This window comes from Phalacrocorax aristotelis, chromosome 5 (assembly GCF_949628215.1).
Source record: "Phalacrocorax aristotelis chromosome 5, bGulAri2.1, whole genome shotgun sequence".
Taxonomy (NCBI): domain Eukaryota; kingdom Metazoa; phylum Chordata; class Aves; order Suliformes; family Phalacrocoracidae; genus Phalacrocorax; species Phalacrocorax aristotelis.
Window position 1 is genome coordinate 31,520,833 of NC_134280.1, and position 19,043 is coordinate 31,539,875.

The 19,043-nt window shown below is 39.6% G+C and overlaps 1 protein-coding gene across 8 annotated transcripts in view; it reads right to left on the reverse strand.

Annotated features, from left to right (window-relative positions):
* Nucleotides 1-19,043, reverse strand: part of SPATS2L (spermatogenesis associated serine rich 2 like) — an 83,855-nt gene that overhangs the window by 25,403 nt on the left and 39,409 nt on the right. For 6 of the 8 annotated variants that reach the window (XM_075093826.1, XM_075093828.1, XM_075093829.1 and 3 more), the window contains 3 exons: nt 6,674-6,782; nt 3,067-3,116; nt 2,317-2,557 (listed from right to left, as the gene is read on the reverse strand). In XM_075093826.1, coding sequence (XP_074949927.1) covers nt 2,317-2,557; nt 3,067-3,116; nt 6,674-6,782 — 400 coding nt within the window. The remainder of the gene's footprint in view (nt 1-2,316; nt 2,558-3,066; nt 3,117-6,673; nt 6,783-19,043) is intronic. The other 2 variants (XM_075093827.1, XM_075093833.1) reach the window with 1 other exon arrangement.

Genomic DNA, 19,043 nt, shown 5'->3' on the forward strand with positions numbered 1-19,043 from the left:
TTCAGATCCTGTGCTGCCAAGGACTTTAAGGAGAGTTGGAGGGTTTGTTCTGGTCATCATTTTGAAGTAATCTGGTTTATTCAGGGCCTTTTCCTCTTCAAGATATTGAGAGGGAGAGCCCCTGAAATGCTCCCTAAGGCCCTCCATGATGAGGCAATTTGGCTTTCCAGGGCCTTGAATTTTGTGCTTCATTTCTCATGATCGTTCTGAACCGTGAGCTTTCTGAAGGTGATGGTGAAATGACTACAGTAACATTAATTTGACAGGAAAGGAACCAAAACAAACAAGCCAGACAAGGACAAAACAAAGGAGATTACAACACAAGGGGAGCAATATGAAATGGGTGCACTTTGGACTCGCTTCAGCACTTCAAACTGGTTTAGAACAGTCTGTGTGACTTGCTCAGAAACTACAAGGGCACAGCTGTTGGCCCCTGAGGGATTTGCATCACCCTTCTCTTCTAATTAGTGCCATTCATTTCAGCACAAATTTAACAATATGTACATAGGTGGCTTTTGACCTTAAGAAAGTAGCTATCATACTGGCTGCAAAGACGAGGATTCTAGTGCAACTGAAAGTGAAGAAGAAACTCTTTCCTTCTCTGTATTAAACAAATTGCGAGGAACTTATTTTACTATGCAAAGGAAACTTTAATATTAAAGTTTCAGGTCTTCCTTTCTCTCCATTTCCTTTCCTTTCTTTTCTGCCTTTTTCTTTTATTTTCTCCTCTCTACCCTGTTTTTGAAACGGGATATGTGTAAAAGTTTATAACAAGTGCAAAGCTATGGTAATACCTCATTTGTCACTTGTAAAAGCAAAATAAAATTCTGAGGTACTTTTTGCCCTTGGTATGTACAACTCTCACATCAAAGAGAAAAAAAAGGACTCAATCCTAATGCCAGAGAAAAAGATCACTAAGAGCATGGGTAGTCTTGTGTTCAGGTCTGTTGTCCCCTAGAAAACACTCCCCGTGCATGGACAATTCAGGCTATGTACCTTTATTCATGCAGGTACTGTTTCAAAAAAAGCAACTCTAAGAAGTTTGACATGGGAGCTAGATATATATTTATACCACAAATGTTTACACCTCTCAAAATAAGTGACAAGAATGCTTTTATTATTATGGAAATGCAGAATTTTCTGACTTATGGCAAATTCTATCTAAACTAAGTGGGAACCTTTAGCAAGGGCAGGAAGAGTATCTCTGATCCTTTGCAAAGCACCAAATTCTTAGGACAAAATTTCTTGATAAGTAGTTAATTTTTTTGGCTGCTATATGTTCCAGTGTTTTCATTTAATTGACCAGAGGCTGGCACCACCAAAGTCATCTGGAAGCAGCAGAGAATTTATTTCAGGACAATTATCCACTGGGCACATTCCTTTAAAATGAGGTTTGAGAACTGTATTTGCAACCATGGAAAAAGGGATTTCCAAGAAAAGTTATTTTAAGGCAGTTTTCTATACTTCTTAAGACACAGGTAGGAAAGCAGAAAATACCAACAGCAGCAATAATCTCGGGCTGTCAGAAGTTTGACATGCAAAGCGCTGAAAAACCATTACCAGTACAATTAAATATGAGCTTTAAAAAAGGATACTTGAAGGCAAAAGCTTTCACAGAGCCTCTCCCCCAGAACAGGTTTGTTTTAATTGATGTTGCTATAATCATAACTCTGTATCTACTACAACCCAGTGGGGAAGAGCTCTCTGTGTTACTGTCCCCCAGAGTTTCAGGATCAGTATCTAGACCCTAGCAGAATCGTGTGTGTACTAAGAGGCTATTAGACTGCCTTTCCTCAAAGGCCCTCCCTTTCCTGTTAGGGAAAGCCAGCAGAGATCTACTGTGACCAGCCTATTCAGAGAAGATGTGAAAAAGAAAAAATGGACTAGTCTAGACTAGGTAATAAAGAAATACTGTAATATGCCACAAGCTCATACTGCTCAAATGACTTTGCTCCAGATGAGCGACTTTATCACTTCTGTCACCATTTTACAGTCAAGCCATTTTCTAACCCTGCATTCTTCTGTATTTATACCTGTAATAATCTATATCAGCTGGGCCTCTAATTATAATTTGATCATTTTGCCTCTAAAAAAAAAAGACATTTTGTAAGGAAACATATTGCAAGGCAAATTGTGCCCAGATATAGATCTGCTTGCATGACTTTAATAGCTATGGGCATTATTTTGCACAAACACCTCTCCCCAAATTCTTTTTATCATTTTCAACTTCATGGCAATAAAAATACCATTATCTTTATGTAAATGAGGGCTTGGCTATTGCCAGTTAAAAAGGTGTTTTGTGTCAGATGAACTGACCTGTGGTTTCTGGACAGAGCAGCGCTGAGTCTACAAATCCTGAGCCTTTGTTCTTAAGAGAAGTGGCTTCCAGTTTCTGATTGGCAGAACCACTGCAAGAGCTGTCTTTAGAGCATCCATTCAGATGGCAGTCATATACTCCCTGGGGCTCTTGAGACGCCTTCTCAGCTCCACCACTCTTGTTTTTAGGATCTTTATTGCCTTGGTGCTGTTTAGATTTGCTTCTTTTTCTCCTATTGTTCTAAATGGAGAAATATTGCAAAAACAGACACATCACTCAGTACAACTCATATAAACTCAAAATATAATCAGTAAATTGTCCATGCTCTTAAATGCTATACAGGTGACATCAGTGTAATGATGTTTACAAGCCATGCTGTGCTATACAGCAAAAACTAGCACTATAACTGGCTGTGACTATGCAGGATACAATCGGTTTCTAAAAGTGTTTCTGCACATGGGCTGTTTTGGGATTTGTTCGGTACTTGTCCAGGGTCTGGCTCCCACACACATGTACACACATGTGCTGTCCCAGAAATTCTCTCAGAACACTGGGCTAGAGAGATAGCAACAGATGAACAGGATTAAAGCTAATACATACATTTGCTGTCAAGTATTCTGTCTACAGGTATGAAGTCAACTATGTTAGCAAAGGCAGACAAAGTACTGGCCAAAATAAAAGTACTACATTCAACTACAAACAGGTGATAAATGGTCTGAATGCTTTGATTCTCAAGAGCAAGTTCTTACCTTCTTTTTCCCTGTCATGTTCCATTCTTTTAGAACCTGAGTTGCACTGCCTGGAGAAAGAAAAGATAACACATTTCAAGAAAAGTTCAGCTATGAAAAGAATAAATGTGTTCAAGAACAGTTTCTAGCCTCCTAGCTGGGCAGCATTTCCATTTGTTGTTCCAAATTCTTTTATGTGAGGAGAACAAAATGAGAACTGCTTTCTCCTTTTTAGTTACCTGTTTTATTTGATTACACTACATGCACTACTTACAGTAGTGGATTTACTGGATGCACTACTTACAGTATTGCTTTTTATGGCCTTCATTCCACAAAGTGAAGTGAGTGCCTAATTTAAATCACTAGCATAAGCCCCAGAAAAATCAACACTCAAATCTCTTGCCTGAAAAGGGAAGCTTCTCAGCACCCTAGTATAAACACTGGGTAAACCAGATAGTCCACCCTGACTCTAGAGCTTCCACATGTTTTAAAATCCTTTGGCATTTTTATTGTGTTCTTCCTATATGTTATCTGTCATATTCAGAAGACATAAGAACATAAAAATTAAGACTCAGTTAGCATCCAAAAGAGTAATTTTGTGGACTCCTGCAGAAATTCTGCATCACACAGACACAGTAAACTTAGGCCTGGCAGACAAAAATTGTTAAAATTTGTATTGAAAAATTATTAGAATTTTGTATACTTGAAATTCTGTCTGCCAGCCCTAATGAGTTGGTTAGATAAATTTATGGAACAAAGCAAGCAGAGCCTTGGTCAGACCAGCACCAGCTGCCACATTAGAAGAAAACTCTTCCGCATCTAGTTAACATCATTGTTTTTTTCTCCTGGGCCCTAAAGCTGATGACAGACACTCATGGTAAGCATGCAGTCTGAATCATCATCCAAACTACTATGGCAGTATCTGCCATGATAACCCTTTTAATCACAACCAGGTTAAAGGTCTTCGGCTTGAATTTAAAAATCACTTTACCATCACTGCATAATTCTAGTAAATATTAATTTATTATCCTTTCCAAATGTGTTTCATACTCAGCCATTCTTCTCACTCATTTCAGTGAACTCTTGATATTAGTATGAAGTAGTAATGCTGTTTTCAGACCATGAGTCATCAACTTGTAGTCAGCCAAAGACATGCAAGGTTTTCAAATGTACCAAAATTATTTTTCTGTCACAATAATCCAGATCCAAGATTATCTGGTGAGTCTATCAGGCACATTAGAAGAGATGACATGTCTTGCTAACAGTGCTAAGCCTAACTTGTTAAATTGTGAAAAAAACATGTATGAAATCTATCAAAGCCATATTTTGTTTCCTAGGACATGACAACACAGACAGAAGGCTAAGAAAACTATTTTATGTATAGCTATATATATCTATATTTAGTTATACACATACATACTTATATAAATAGAATCCCCTCTCCTAAAGGTATGCTACCTTTTGGCAGACACCACGTTTCAGTATGTAGAAAAACACCCAGACATTTGCTGCCCATTTTACTCCATGCTGCTGAAAATATGCCATTTCCCTTGACAGCTTTGTTAACTGTTTTCACAGTATCGTCCAACGCACTTTCTGTGTTGGCTGGTGTTGTCTTAGCTTTGCTTCCTTCAGCTTCCCTGTGAATACTATGCATGGTGAGGGCTATTTTAGGGATTCACCCAACTAACCCCAGTTTCCTCCTGTTGGAAATGCACTAACTGCGCAAGTCCCAAAGCCTCCACTTGAACCCACCAGTATATTTTCTTGAACACATCTACAAAGCAGCTGAACAGACCTTCTGATTATGCTTAATTATGTAAACACTAACACAGCAAGTACAACATTTGAACTGATATGTTATTTTACTCAAATACCATATACGGAAGTAAATTTATTATAGAGATATCACCTATATGCCACTCCAGATATGAAGCAAAACAGGAGCTGGTCTCAGGAAACTAAATTTGAACTTTTCTTGATTCTGCATGCAGCACCTCTGAGAGAAGCATTAAATGGAGGTGTGCTCAGCCTTTTCACTCAGCACGGCCATCCCTGTGTTTTTCACTGCATGCGGAAATGCATTCTCTGCAATTGTGATATTTCAATCTTAGCCATTTTTGTCTTTCATATGAAAAAGATATTCAAAGTGCTAGATTAATTTTATCCACAGTGGCAGCTGAATGGACACATGTCTTTTCTCATACTGTTTCTAGACAGTAAGAAAGACTAGCTGTTTTCAGATGCTTACTTGCAAAGACTTCTGAACTCAAGGCACAATGATCAAACTGGTGAATTTCAAACAAAGATCATTTGACCTTGGGTTACAATAGCTTGCTTTTCTTCAAGACTTTGTTGCACTCTTGCAAGGCTTGCTTTTGCCCTGTTTCTTCCTCATAGCAGATGACAACGCATGGCTATGAAAGCACTTCCCCTTTTGAGGAGCCATTGGAAACAACTCAGAGACCACAAGCAAGCAATGGCAACTTAAGACAAAATAAACTAAATGAAAGGAACTTACTGAATAATCATGGAGCAACCCTCCACTACTTTCCCCCAACATATATTACAGGAAAACAAAATTATTGTTAGCTAGATGCATTGCATTTTCCTTTCTCTGTGTGTGAACAGACTCTGATTTCCTTACATCTATCAAAATGTGTCTATGCAGATGTTTGAATCAAAAGGCACCATTTAGATCCGATGGAAGAATTCTGATGCATTTATAAATAGTCCAGTATGCTTAGATCTGCTTTTTGTATATTGGTAAGTAATTCCTAGTACATCATAATGCTTTTTGGCTGATACATTTTAGAAAATTAATCCAAACCCAACCAAGAACTATTCTGAAGTAAAATACATATGAAATAAGCAGCTTGGTGAGATGGCAAATCAACACTATGAGGCATTTTTAAGATACACAGAGCTTTTGAGACCACTGAACTTCTAGTATCTTTTAAGCAGCCCAAAGCTACAAAGATTTTGAAAGGATTTGCTCATGGTATGCTATTATTCCTGCAAAGGGTTCTTACAGACTTTGGTGAAAGTTCAAAATCCTTGCCATTATATATTTGTCAGAAAAATGTTATTTAAATACAAGTGACCTTTCATGGTCTCATGATGCAAAATACAAACTCAGATCCAGATTTAGAATGGCTCAAACTTTCAATGGAGTCTTGATTCAGCCCTTATAAATGTCAAGGCTATTTACAAAATTCAGATTGAGGTTTGAATGTCAATGTATGCATCAAGTTCAGGGTTTATGGGCCTGGTTATCTGCTTCACAACTATCCCAAATTCATCTTAGTTACTGTATCTTCAACAGTGAATCTTATTCTCACGCATTTACTGTAAAGAGCATTAACTTTCATGCAGAATAAAGAAGGTCTGCAACAAGAATGGCACCAAAAACTGCAAAGTCAGGTAGTACAGCCATGTCAAATTCATACTGTGAAGAAGCAATGACAGACAGGAGGCTCAGTTATAAAAAAAATGAACTTTCTAAGCACCACAATCATCTGAATTTCAACAGAACAACAGAATGTATTTTGAGCCACTAGAGACAACAAATATTTTAGCCTGCAGTTGAATCCCTCATGCCTTAGTGAAAAAGGTACACTGTACTCACCATCCATGAAAGCTTGAACAGCCTTGTCTACATTGTTATCAAACTGCTGCAACACCAGAACTATCTCATTATTGCTTTTGTTCGGGACAATTGATCGGATTGCATTAATCTGGAAGGAAAAAAATGGAACACAATAATATATGGGTTTATCATACTCCTTTAGAAACAAAGTACCTCTGTGCCAATGCATGTTTACATAAATGCACACTATACACAACATGCGTACAAGTATACAACAATGTATCTGTATGAAGCAATACCCATGCTCTCCCTACCTGGCCCATACAACTAATGAAAACAATTTATTCAAGAGACCAAATCACAGAACTTGTAGCCAGTAAGCCTTGAACCAAGTCCTACCCTCAATCACAGTGGGAGAACTAGTTTAGTTAAACTTACAGAGTTTGGCCTTATGCTTCTTTCCCGAATGTTCCATTTGCTGCCATGCAACTTAACAAGACACACCACCTATACAAACTTACGGAGTACACAACTACTTCAACAAGGCTGCTGCATGGCCTTGCTACATCCAAGTTATGACTGTGTCTTTTTGACATCTGGAAAACAGCCATATGAATGAAAATAGTCAGAAGCTAAAAGAAAACAGTGTGATTTTTAAAAGCTCTAGTGGCTGCTCAGCACAATTTTGGTTTGCCGTTCCATATATATATGTGACCAGGAAGCTTGTATAACAAAATCCAGAAAAAAGGACATGGGAAACGAAATGCTTCCTTCAGGAAGCTCTGCTGATGGATGAGGTGTTACACCCACAGTGATTCTGGCATGCCATGCTTCAATTTCACAGCGTTTGCTATTGCTGCATTGCCTTCAGTATCCACTTATACCAAATGGTAATTCAAAGTCCTATATTTTAAATAAAATATTCCTATTGGAATCATGTTGCTGATTTACTTTCTCATGCCCATGTAATATAGCTGAAAGTAAACAGTTACATGAAACTTAATTATAGTATTGTTTTAATGCTAGATAAGGTTTACTAGGTAGTACCAAAATAAAAATACTTGATTAAATATAATTAGCAAAACTAACAAAAGCCTACAGTAGTACTCTGAAAAAAAACAAGAGAATTGGTGCCAAAACCAGTCTAGTTGCTCCAGATCAGCTTTGTGAGCTTCTGTGTCAAACTATCCAGCATGTATTTACTATTAGAAACTTGTTATTCCACTGCAAATGTTTATCTGGCACCCTTTGCCATCTTTCTGTGGAAATACATCCTTGATTAGGGTGTACTTTGTTTACTGCATCACAATGTCATCACACTAATTTCTGATTATGAAGCACTGGTGGTCATTTTATTATACTGTGAAATAAATTTGTGAAAAAATAATATGTGAAGATAGATCTGTTTAAGGGAACTAGGCTGGCTTACATGGTGAGAACATTCGCACTACGTTGTCTCAGCTAAAGAACAATCTATCTAGGTTCCCTTTATGGTGTCTCAATCAGTGGATACACCACAAGGTAATTCAGAACACTTAAATGCTCAGATTTATAACCAAAAATCCTATTTAGCTGTAGTATGTTCGCCCCACTCTTCAACCACTGTTATTTCCCTGTCCTGTATACTAACGTAAGCCATGACTCAACTCAGATTCTGTTAACGTAGTGATTGAGGGCTCTGATTCATGATGCCTGCTGGACTTAGCGTCAGCACTGCAAAAGGTTGATACTTGCTTCAGCTAAATCCACACAGCATCAAACTTCCTGGAGGACGCTTTCTAGATGATCTCATCTCTTCCACTGTGTAAGGAAGGCCACTTTCTAACTTAAGCACCCAACTTTAGTACATCAACTGAGTACGATTTACTCTGCTTCTGTCCATCATCTTAGCACGTATCTCTTTGCAGCTTCATATTTGCCCACAACACATTTCAAATGGCAAGTCTAGCCTTGGTTAACTCAGGCTGCAACCATAATTTGGAGGGCAGTGGAGTTAAATTGATTGTCTACTTCCCAAGGACCCTTTCCAAAGGCCTATCTAATAATTTGGCACCCTATGACTGGACAAAGCTTGCCCACAAGCTAGGTCCCAACCCAACAGCTAGCTGCTTTGGAGTCTCTAGTAAACACAGGTAACTTTATGCTGGAAGTTCAGACAGGCTAGACTGTCAACTGGACCACTTGAACCAGAGGCCAGAAACTATCCAGAAAATCTGTCTGCTCAAGTGTATCTTGTCAGCTGATATGTATGTGTGTGGGGGGAAGTAACGAGCGTAGCTCCCTATGCACATCAGACATTCAAGTGAAAACCAACCCAAATCAACAGGATGTGCAGAGAAAGCCCTGGAAAAGGCAATTTTATTTATCTTCTGATTGTGGGCACAGGCGCACTATTAACTGATAAAGCTACAAGTATGAACTGAGCTGGCTCCATAACAATAAAAGTTGGCAAAGACACTAGGACAGAGCAGACCACAAGCAGCAGTCCATTTTATGTTCAAGCTGGTAGTTGCCAAACATTTCCACCATGTGGATTACATCTTCACATTCTCACAAAAACCTCCCCTATTCTTTCACAATCATGTGGATCATCTCTCTGCCTACTCAAAATTACGTAATGTCCTTGTGGCAACTGCTTACAGGAAAAATAGTAAAAGGAAATATCTAGTGTGTTCTAATAATCTTTAAATATAAGCATGGGAATTTCATACAGCTTCTAGGTTCTTTTTTGCTATGAAAGGTCTGGAAGCCTCAAGAAGCATCTGGAAACAACAAAGTGAGGCCAAGACCACAGGATGGATCAGGCAACTCGCCACACACTGCAGTTTGGAAACTTCTTAAAGACATTAAGAAGAACATCTGTGGGGTGGAGACCACTGACACACAAGAACTCGACCAGGCAGACTATGTTTTAGACTACAGAATCTACTGAAGACTTTGTTTGCACTGTATGGTCTTTGTTAAGAAATTTTTGATTAATAGAAAAAACAGAATTAAAAGCTAAACTGTGCTTCGTCCAACTAGTTCTTTGATTAAATACAAAAAGGTTATGGAAATATTCTAGTTGTGAAGACAACCCAAAAAAAGGCAAGATTATGATCTTAGGAGGAATACTCGCCAATACAGAGAGAAGAAATTAAGCATATGACCAACACTGGACACAGTCCCATTTTAGTGGGATTATATAAAAATTTCGTTTAGGGAACATTAACATACTGCAGAGCTCAACAGTTCTACTGCCAAAACCCAACAACATCCTTTGTTGACCGTTGTACAAAATATAGATTTGTTTATCTTTCCATTTAGAAAACAGAAAAGTTAAGAAGTTTCATGAAAAAATTTCTCAGGAAAAGAACATCAGCTTGCAAAGTAAAGTATCCAGAACTTAGGAAATTCCACATCAGAAGTTGGATCTTAATCTTTTTCTCTTGTATATGTATGCTATGATATCCGGGATACCTACAAGTTGTTAGTGTTTCTGCTTTCCAGATTTCGGCAGTGACTTATGTGGGATAAGATAAATGAAAACCAAAATTTGCAACCAGTAGGATATGTCAATATTAGGAAAAATTATATAGATACACTGCTCTGTTCTGAAACATCAAAAGCAGACACAAACCCAGAATTTCAGAAGAGAAATCCCAAAAGGTTTTGCTCTGAAATAAAATATTTTTTCTTAAAAATTTTTAGGAACAAAATGGAATTTTCTAGAATTTCAAGGACAGACACATCTGTGTGCCAGACATCAGGTCTCCAACATATGCACTGTTTGATGCTTTCATCCAGAATACACTGGAACTGTTGTTCACAGGCAATGAAAACGTCAGCAATTTCTGGACATCCAGAATTTATTGACAAATGGCTGCAAGCCCCAAATCGTGAGCTGACACTGTATCTGGGAAGAAGACAAGGCATGTTGAGGGAGACTAGGTCACAACAGACTTTTAGCCTAGAAATGCAAATTTTGAGGTCCCCGATACTCCACCTCTTAGTCCTTTCACCCTGATTTCAAAAACATGTAGATTTCTATGAAGCTCAGGTCTGTCCACACATGCAAAACATGTCCCATATATCTCTGGAAAGGGACACAGCGATACAAAAGAAAATGACAGAGGGAGGGGTAGACAACCTTCCTGACAGCATAAACCTAACACAAATACACTTCTACAGCTGAAGGTCATAAGAGATGTATCACAGAGTGTGACGAACAGAGGCACAGCAAAGCTCCAGGAATGCTTGACAAATACAAGATGACAAGCAGGAGATATATTAAAGGGCTGGATGTGAACAGCCCAGGTATGCTGGCTACCCTCTGCTTCACCTACTAGTTCAGGTGATAAACCAGCCCTTTTGCTAGTACGTTTTACACACCTCAACTGCTTACAAGTCTCCAGCTGATTGAGAGAAGTCAGTTACTTCCTAACCCACAAAACTATATAGAGCTCATTTTTATTAAGGGTATGATAGGGTGATTCCAGGTCAGGAGATAATTCCCAACTTTCTCTAAACTTACAGTCCTCAAACTCTCCAAGAAGGTCCATCTTCTCAACATGTAAGCAACAGATTATGGAACTACAATAATCCAATATTGTATGACTCCTCATCAACAAATTCCTTTTTAAAAATATTTAACATCCTAAAGGATGAAAAAAAAAAAGTACAAGAGCCAAAGAATCGCCTCTCATGCAGTGATACTGCATTAATACCTAACAGTCTGCAGGAACAAACTCACAGCAGTCTACTTTATTAGATTTATTTCCGTGTATGTGGGAGAAAACATTTTCCTCCTACTTGCTGAAACCTGATCATAGGATGAACAACATTACCAGACAGACTACAAGGAATTCAACTATTTTAATGATTTCGTGAATCATCCTGTCTTTACCCAGTGTAGATTCCCAGTGAGTTTCTGTCATCATCTGGATGCTAGACAAACATTCTGGGACATGAAGGGAATTCAGTAACATACCTTCTGAACCACAGATAATTGTACTGTTTGTTGATGTCAGCATTAGTCGAGAAGCCTTCACTGACAGTAGTTAAATTCCTAGGCTTTCCCTCCTGTAGCCTGACCAGAAAGCACATTTCTTTGTTTACTACTAAGATGACTTGCTCAGAATTTCAGCTTTCAAAAGCTACTTTAAAGCAATCACAGATCTAAAATATAAAGCTGTGATCTTGAAAACAACTGTGTATGCTCAAGAACATGGAAGGCAGAACTCACATCCACCTCCACTTAAATCCATGATCCCAGAGACCTAACTTGCAAGCGTGCATTTAATTCCTGCAGACCTAACTACTCTTCTGGATAAGGCTAAAGTTAGTTCAAAGTTTAGAAGATTTTAGAACCACTTTTCTGAGCTGAAGCCTTAAGCACACACTTAGCTTGAAAAGCTTGCTCAAGCCCTGTTAAAGTTGCTACATCGAGCCAGGTTGTGCCTCATTAGGAAAAGAATTCCACAGCCATGAGGTTATTTTTATCAGTCTCTCATAAAAGTTGCTGAGGACTGCCCAGAATTGATATCAAAATTGAAAAAGGTTCCAAGTCTCCTCTGATAAGCTGGTTCTACCCCAAAATAAAATCCCCAAGGTCTGCTCAGATACACTTGACTATTTTTCCTGAGGATTACTGTTAAACTATAGGCAATCTCACTTGGGGAAAATTTTTGGCTTGCCCCCCCCCCCAAATAAACAAATTCAGTAACAGGTTACTTCTGAGGAGCATGGCACAGAGGAGTGGAAGACACTGAAATTCTAACCTCTCATGGTATCTTACTTGAAGCTTTCATGAACATCCATCTCATGAGACTTTCCTGATAAGTCAAGCTCAAAATGAAACACAGCCTGCCTGAAAAGTTGTGACAGCAGATTACCTGCTCCACACCCAGAACCAAGGTGACATTGCTGTGTATTCCTCCGAGTTCTTCAGGTTCTCTGTCAAGTTTCAAATGGTTCCCAGGCAACTGTAACAACATGGAATCAATGGTTGCCTGTTTGCTGCTCTACTCCATCTGCTCCCCCTTGGCATCATCTCAGAGAGGATGTGTCTGGTGAGTAAGTAGTATATCCGGGGTTCAGAGAATTTGTTTATATATTTCTGACATAGTGACAAATTAGCCTTTGCTGAAAGCTCACGGCTGTTCTGAAACCCCTGAACACAGTTGCCACTTCAAGTAAGTTACTATTATGGTCATTTATTCAGTTAGAAATATTCTTACTTATGCTTGGTTAGGAACACCAATGCAGATCCACCTTCGCTTTGTACTAAACATTAAGAACAAGAGATTTTCTCTATGTTGAGAGCTAAATTCATTTAGAATTATGGTGATCAACAAATACCCAGACATTTCCTTACTTCGTTTTTACGGCATGTCAGTAGCTAATCTTTATGTACACACATACACCACATATCCACTGCAATCAAGGGACAGGTACCAGTGTAGTCCACATTCAACTAGATTACACCTTCAATTGGGGTTGACCCTGTAAGAATCCTGTAAGAAGAAGGAGGGCTATCTGCAGAAGTCTGCTGGTTTCTATAATCTAGGAATTTAGCATTAGCATATGTCCTGGCTACATTAAGCAGGAAAATGTATTTTAAAAATAATTCATGGCAGAATTTTTTAAGGTTTTTGAGAACTCCTACACAAATATATTTCATAAATATATTTGACTTCACTGCATTAAGAGCCTATTTCTTACTTCTGAGACATTTTTCCAGAAGCTTTACTAACCAAGTTCATCACGAGACACTGAACAAGTGTTGTTAACATCCCTTTTGGGCAAAATAACAGCTTTGATCAGGTCTGCGCCTCTTTTTCCACTACATGACCTATTTATCACACTGATATCTTCAGATCATTTATCCCCAATAAGGACAAAACAAATTCTACTTGCTGCAGTAAACTACTTTAGGCAATCATAATGGATTTATTATGTTGCCCCCATCCCCCAGATTTGTAAACTAATTAAATGGAACAGCCAGGCATTTCAGGAATCCTGAAAGAACATATTAAAAAGTTTTGCTCTGTAAGATCTGTTCTGCTTGAATGACAGCAGTATTTAGAGACCTGAATCTATAATATCTTTAACCCAAGTTAAATGGCTCATCAGGTGACACAAGTGCATTTTGACCAACTTTGATGGTCTTTGGACTAAGTTCATCTACTTCAACAATGGGTAATGAACGGCTACAAAGGTCAACTTTAAGGAGACCTAGTGAAATCAGACTGGAAACTATCTATCTGCCTCTGTAATGTATGATTTTAAATTTATATACTGCTTCCACTCCTTCCACTATGAATCCTACTATTTCCTTGCATGCTGACTATCACTTATGAAAACCACAGTTATGGTGTAATGTAAACAAAACTTGCAATCCCCCAAAACACATTTGAATAAAATTTCATTCTTGCAGTTTATGAAAGAAACCTGCCTATCTGCCTCTACAGCTCTGACACTTAAAATGACAAATGAAAAAATAAGACTTTCAGAAGAATTTCAGCAAAACTTCACTCCTAACAGAATCCCAAGAGGAAGATTTTAATCTGAATGAGTATTTTCCTAGTTCCAGCTCACACCAGATCTCACTTGTTCAAACATGTTTAGACACACAATTAAAAAAAAACAAAACAAAACAACAACAACAAAAAAGGCCCAACAGCAAGTCCTGAAGTTTGAACAATTCCCAATATTTCTTTGAATCAAAACCAAAATCACATGCCAGAGCTGAATGGCTATCCTGGGGAGTGCCTGATATTCACCCTTCTCTTGTTAAACTAAGAGGGTCTGATTGTTGCAGGAGACAATACATCACTTGTATTCCTCACTCCAACTGCTTCTTCTTTGGAGGCCTTGTCATTCATGATCTCAGTACCTCTTCTGGTGATGTACTAGGTTAATGCTTGAATATCTCCATTGATTTTATGAAATTATTTTGGAGTTAAGACAATGAGTTTGGCCAATTTTATCCCTTAATCCAGTGAACTTGTGCTCATATGACCTATGTATAACACTCAGCCTCTGAAAATCTTGATACTAGAAAACAAGTTCTTAGTTATACTCCATTTTCAGGCACAGATGAGTATAATCAGAGGCAAGAGGGAGAGTGGCTTAGTGAAGGAGGACTATAGCAAGGATCAGGGCAGAAGTAATTATTCTGAGATCCTGACAGTAAACTTCTGGTTGTACTAGCTATGCAGGCATGTAACGACCCTTGCGGCTGCTGAAATGCAGAACTTGTGTTATTCCAGAAAATATGCATGAAAATATCGTAATCAGAACAGTCCTGGCTCCCCACAAGAGTATCACAGCTGCAGGAGCCTCTGCCAACTATGGAAACTTCCATTAGCCTTCCTGACATCACAGGCCAACATTTATATAAATCTCTTGGGGGGGGGGGCAGGGGGAGAAAACAGAATGTTTAATCTATTGCATTTATGAACTATTTCAGCTGAAATGCCAAGAATGAATTATGCAAGTATCAGTACTACAGTAGCATTCTCTTATGACTCAAACTAGGGGTAGGGTCTTACAGAGCCTTACAGGACTTACCGGTTCAACCCTTTCTTTGTATTTCTAGGGCATTACTCAGTAGGTTCTAAAACTACAGTTGCTTTATAGTTACTCAGTTTGTTGCTGACAGAAAGAGCCACCATACAGTGATATCTGTATATCGAGTTTTGGCATTTCTGAAGAAAGCAGCAGAGATGTAAGGCATAGTGTCTTCAAGGGTATGGAATGGCTCATCGCCCTTCCCAAGTGCCCACAGAGTATCATATTGTCCCTAGAATTTTTACAGCTTGCAGCAGACCCCTCATAGATTATAAGCATCAGGACTTGAGGAAAAACTTCTTTATTTTGAGGGTGACAGAGCAGTGGAACAGGCTACCCAGAGAGGTTGTAGAGTCTCCTCTGGAAATACTCAAAATCCACCTGGACATAATCCTGTGCACCCTGCTCAAGCAAGGGGGGTTGGACAAGATGATCTCCAGACACCCCTCATGACCCCTACCATTATGTGATTCTGTGACTTCACTTATTTTGTGGGACTGTGGCAGAGCCCAGAGCCTCTAGGAAGCGCTCACAGAATGCAGGGCACAGTTCAGAAGAGCAGCTATCAGGGAGCGACAGATACAGGGCTTTAGGTGTGCAAATACAGAATAGGAGCTGTCAGGAAGGAGTGGGGTTCCCTCCCTGACAGTTCAGGAAAAGACATGGGGTTTCTAAGGTTCTGGGACCAGGGGATGGCTGGGAAAGGGAGGCAGGTTCATCAGCTTTTCTCAGGTGAGTTTTGCCATTGGATTTAGGTGTCGATGAGGTCTGTTCTGTTTTTATCTCTCTGCAGCCAACATGAGGTCATGACAAAGTCACGAGAGATGCAGCATAAACTGTCCGGGCCTCTGCACTGCAACATGCAAGGCTGAATGTCAGACAAGTCTCATCTCAGAACACATTAGGTACATTAAGGTACATTAAAATGCATGCTCCAGAACTCCGAGGTCTCCCTTCCTCTGTGCCTTTTATGTACTTCATTCCCTGACTTAATTTTTGCAACCATCCCTTCACAGTCCATCTGTATGTCACAGTCATTGTTACTTAGAGGCATTAACTAGTCACTTATTCCAATGCAGGCTTGTGTCACTGTCTTCCCTGGAACTTCTTGGAGAAGAGGATGTGTATTATTTGTGCTTGTAAATCTCCAGCCAGGAGCCTGTCTTTTATTGCAGTCCCAGACATGCAAGCTTTTTCTGTGATTCCCTTTTTTGCCTTTTCCCTTGTGTCCAATGAGGTTTGCTCTAGTATCAGTGATGGCAGTTATGTTCTCTTGTTCATCTATTGTGTTTTTAGCACCAGTTTCTGTAGTCGTGTCCGTTTTAGATCCGAGTCACCATGTCACACCATTGTGGTTTTTCCATCGGCCAACTGCTGCTGTAATTCCCAGAGGGGCTTTGTAGGTAATCAGGCTCAAGGGTCTCAAGCTGCTTTTGTGGTGGGACCTCTCATCTTCATGGCTTCATCTGTTGGGCAGTCTCGGTTGCTGCATGGTAGTGTCCTGTCTTTTTGGCCTTCTTCAGTTTTTACATTTTCTGGAGTTTGGTTAGACTTTTTTTTTTCAGAATCTCTCTTGTTTATTCTTGCAGGTAAAGTCAGGTCTTCTTTTGACAGCCAGGTCCCTGTGGCTCCCCCCCCTTTTTTTTTCCTCCAGATACCTCCACCAGTGTTTTCCCACAATGGGAGCAGAAAAGAGGGGAGTGGAGCGCCAGCTCACCCTCCTGTCTTTGCAGGGCTGACCCTGAGGAATTGTGGTGCATGGGTTGATAGCATGAGTATATGTTATGTGGGTGCACTAATCACCTCCAGATTGTATCAGAGGGAAAGGATTTTGTGTATTGGTGTATTTGTCAAAGACACGAGTTTTGTGTGGGAGGAAGCCAGCTATCTGACTGGTTTTGGTATAAGGTAGGTTATACATGTTTTTAGGTCATACCTTATTTGCCAGATGTTTTGAACTAATTGTGTCTGATTTTCCTAGCAGCTCATGAACCAAATGCCATTAACTACTAGTCATGATCAGTTCTAAGAAATACATTACCCGACTGAAAAGTTAATTATTTGTGAACTCAGAAGTAAAAAAGCAAGTTAACTAAAAATCTGACCACTGACCTCTAGTTCAAGGCTATTTCTTTTCTCGGTCATGCTGTGGTGTGTTACATTACATCTTAATTCTCTAACACTTTTTGGGACTTTTCTGGATTGGAAAGCTACATTTATAGTAACTTCCACACATTCCTCAGGCCAAATGATTTTTTTCCTTGATATCAATCAGTCCACCTAATTGCAAAACATAAGTTTTGAATTGCAAAACTGAAGTCAGGCCAATCTTTTCCTGCTGAATAATTTTTTGTGTCAGTTCAGGAAGAGAGTTTATCCACAGAATCATACACAAAGTTTTATTCTTTCCTTTTCCATTGACAGACTTAGAGAAGAGAATATTTCATGTGCCTGCTGCCCTGCAGGATGTCTATAATGTGCCACAGGCACGTCTTATCATACAGTGGGAGATTACTGCATTTCTCAGTTTCACATTGCCCTCACTGTTCTGTATTGCCTTGATATTTAATCAGTCTTGATCCTTTCTCCTTGTGCATCTTTCATGAAGTGAATGGACCTAATCAACTTTTCACTGATACCTGGATAAACTTGAGCTCATTGACAGAATTGGATTCTGGCTTCAACATTTATCATGCTGCCTTAAAAATCTGTATCACAGCACCATATTGAGCTTAACAAAGCTGTAAATCAAGGAACTCATTAGTCTTCTCTGAATTTCTTAAATGCAAAGCTCCATTTCTCCTCCCAAACATGAAATAGAACAAAACCTTTATAAATACGACAATTCAGGCAAATTCTCAAAATCAACTTCTTTTAAAATACAACCCCATCATGTTATACTCCTACAGTATTCCCATTTCTCTCTCACTCTCTCCTTTTTTCCTATTCTTTGGCAGATGTCTTGGTTTCCTACTTATGTTGATGGGCAGTATCTATAGGTCTCACAGAATCACAGGTTGGAAGAGACCTCAGCGATCATCTAGTCCAACCTTTCTGGGAAGAGCACAGTCTAAACAAGATGGCCCAGCACCCTGTCCAGACGACTCTTGAAGGTGTCCAATGTGGCTGAGTCAACCACTTCCCTGGGGAGATTATTCCAATGGGTGACTGCCCTCACTGAAAAATTTTCCTCTCGTGTCCAATTGGAATCTCCCCAAGAGCAACTTGTATCCATTCCCCCTTGTCCTCTCCATGTGACTCCTTGTAAAAAGGGAACCTCATCTTCTTTGTAGCTACCCCTTAAGTACTGGTACATGGTGATGAGATCCCCTCTAAGCCTCCTTTTCTCAAGGCTCCCAGCCTATCCTCGTATGGCAGGCTTCCCAGTCCTTTGATCACCTTGGTGGCCCTTCTCTGGACCCTGTCCACAGGGACCAGAACTGTACACAGTACTCCAGGTGTGGCCTGACAAGTGCTGAGTAGAGTGGGATAATGATTTCTTTATCTCTGCTGATGCCCTTTTTGATGCAACCCAGCATCCTGTTGGCCTTCTTGGCTGCAGCAGCACACTGTTCGCTCATGTTGAGCTTTCTGTCCACCAGGACCCCCAGGTCCCTTTCCACAGAGCTGCTCTCCAGCCAGGTGGATCCAAGTCTGTGCTGCACTCCCGGATTATGTTTTCCCAGGTGCAAGACCTTACACTTGTCCTTGTTGAATTTCGTAAGGTTCTTGTTGGTCCACTCTTCCAGCCTATCCAGATCTTCCTGCAGAGCAGCTCTCCTTTCTGGAGTGTCTACTTCCCCACTCAATTTGGTGTCATCCACAAACTTCATCAGCCTGCTGGGAGTCACAAAAC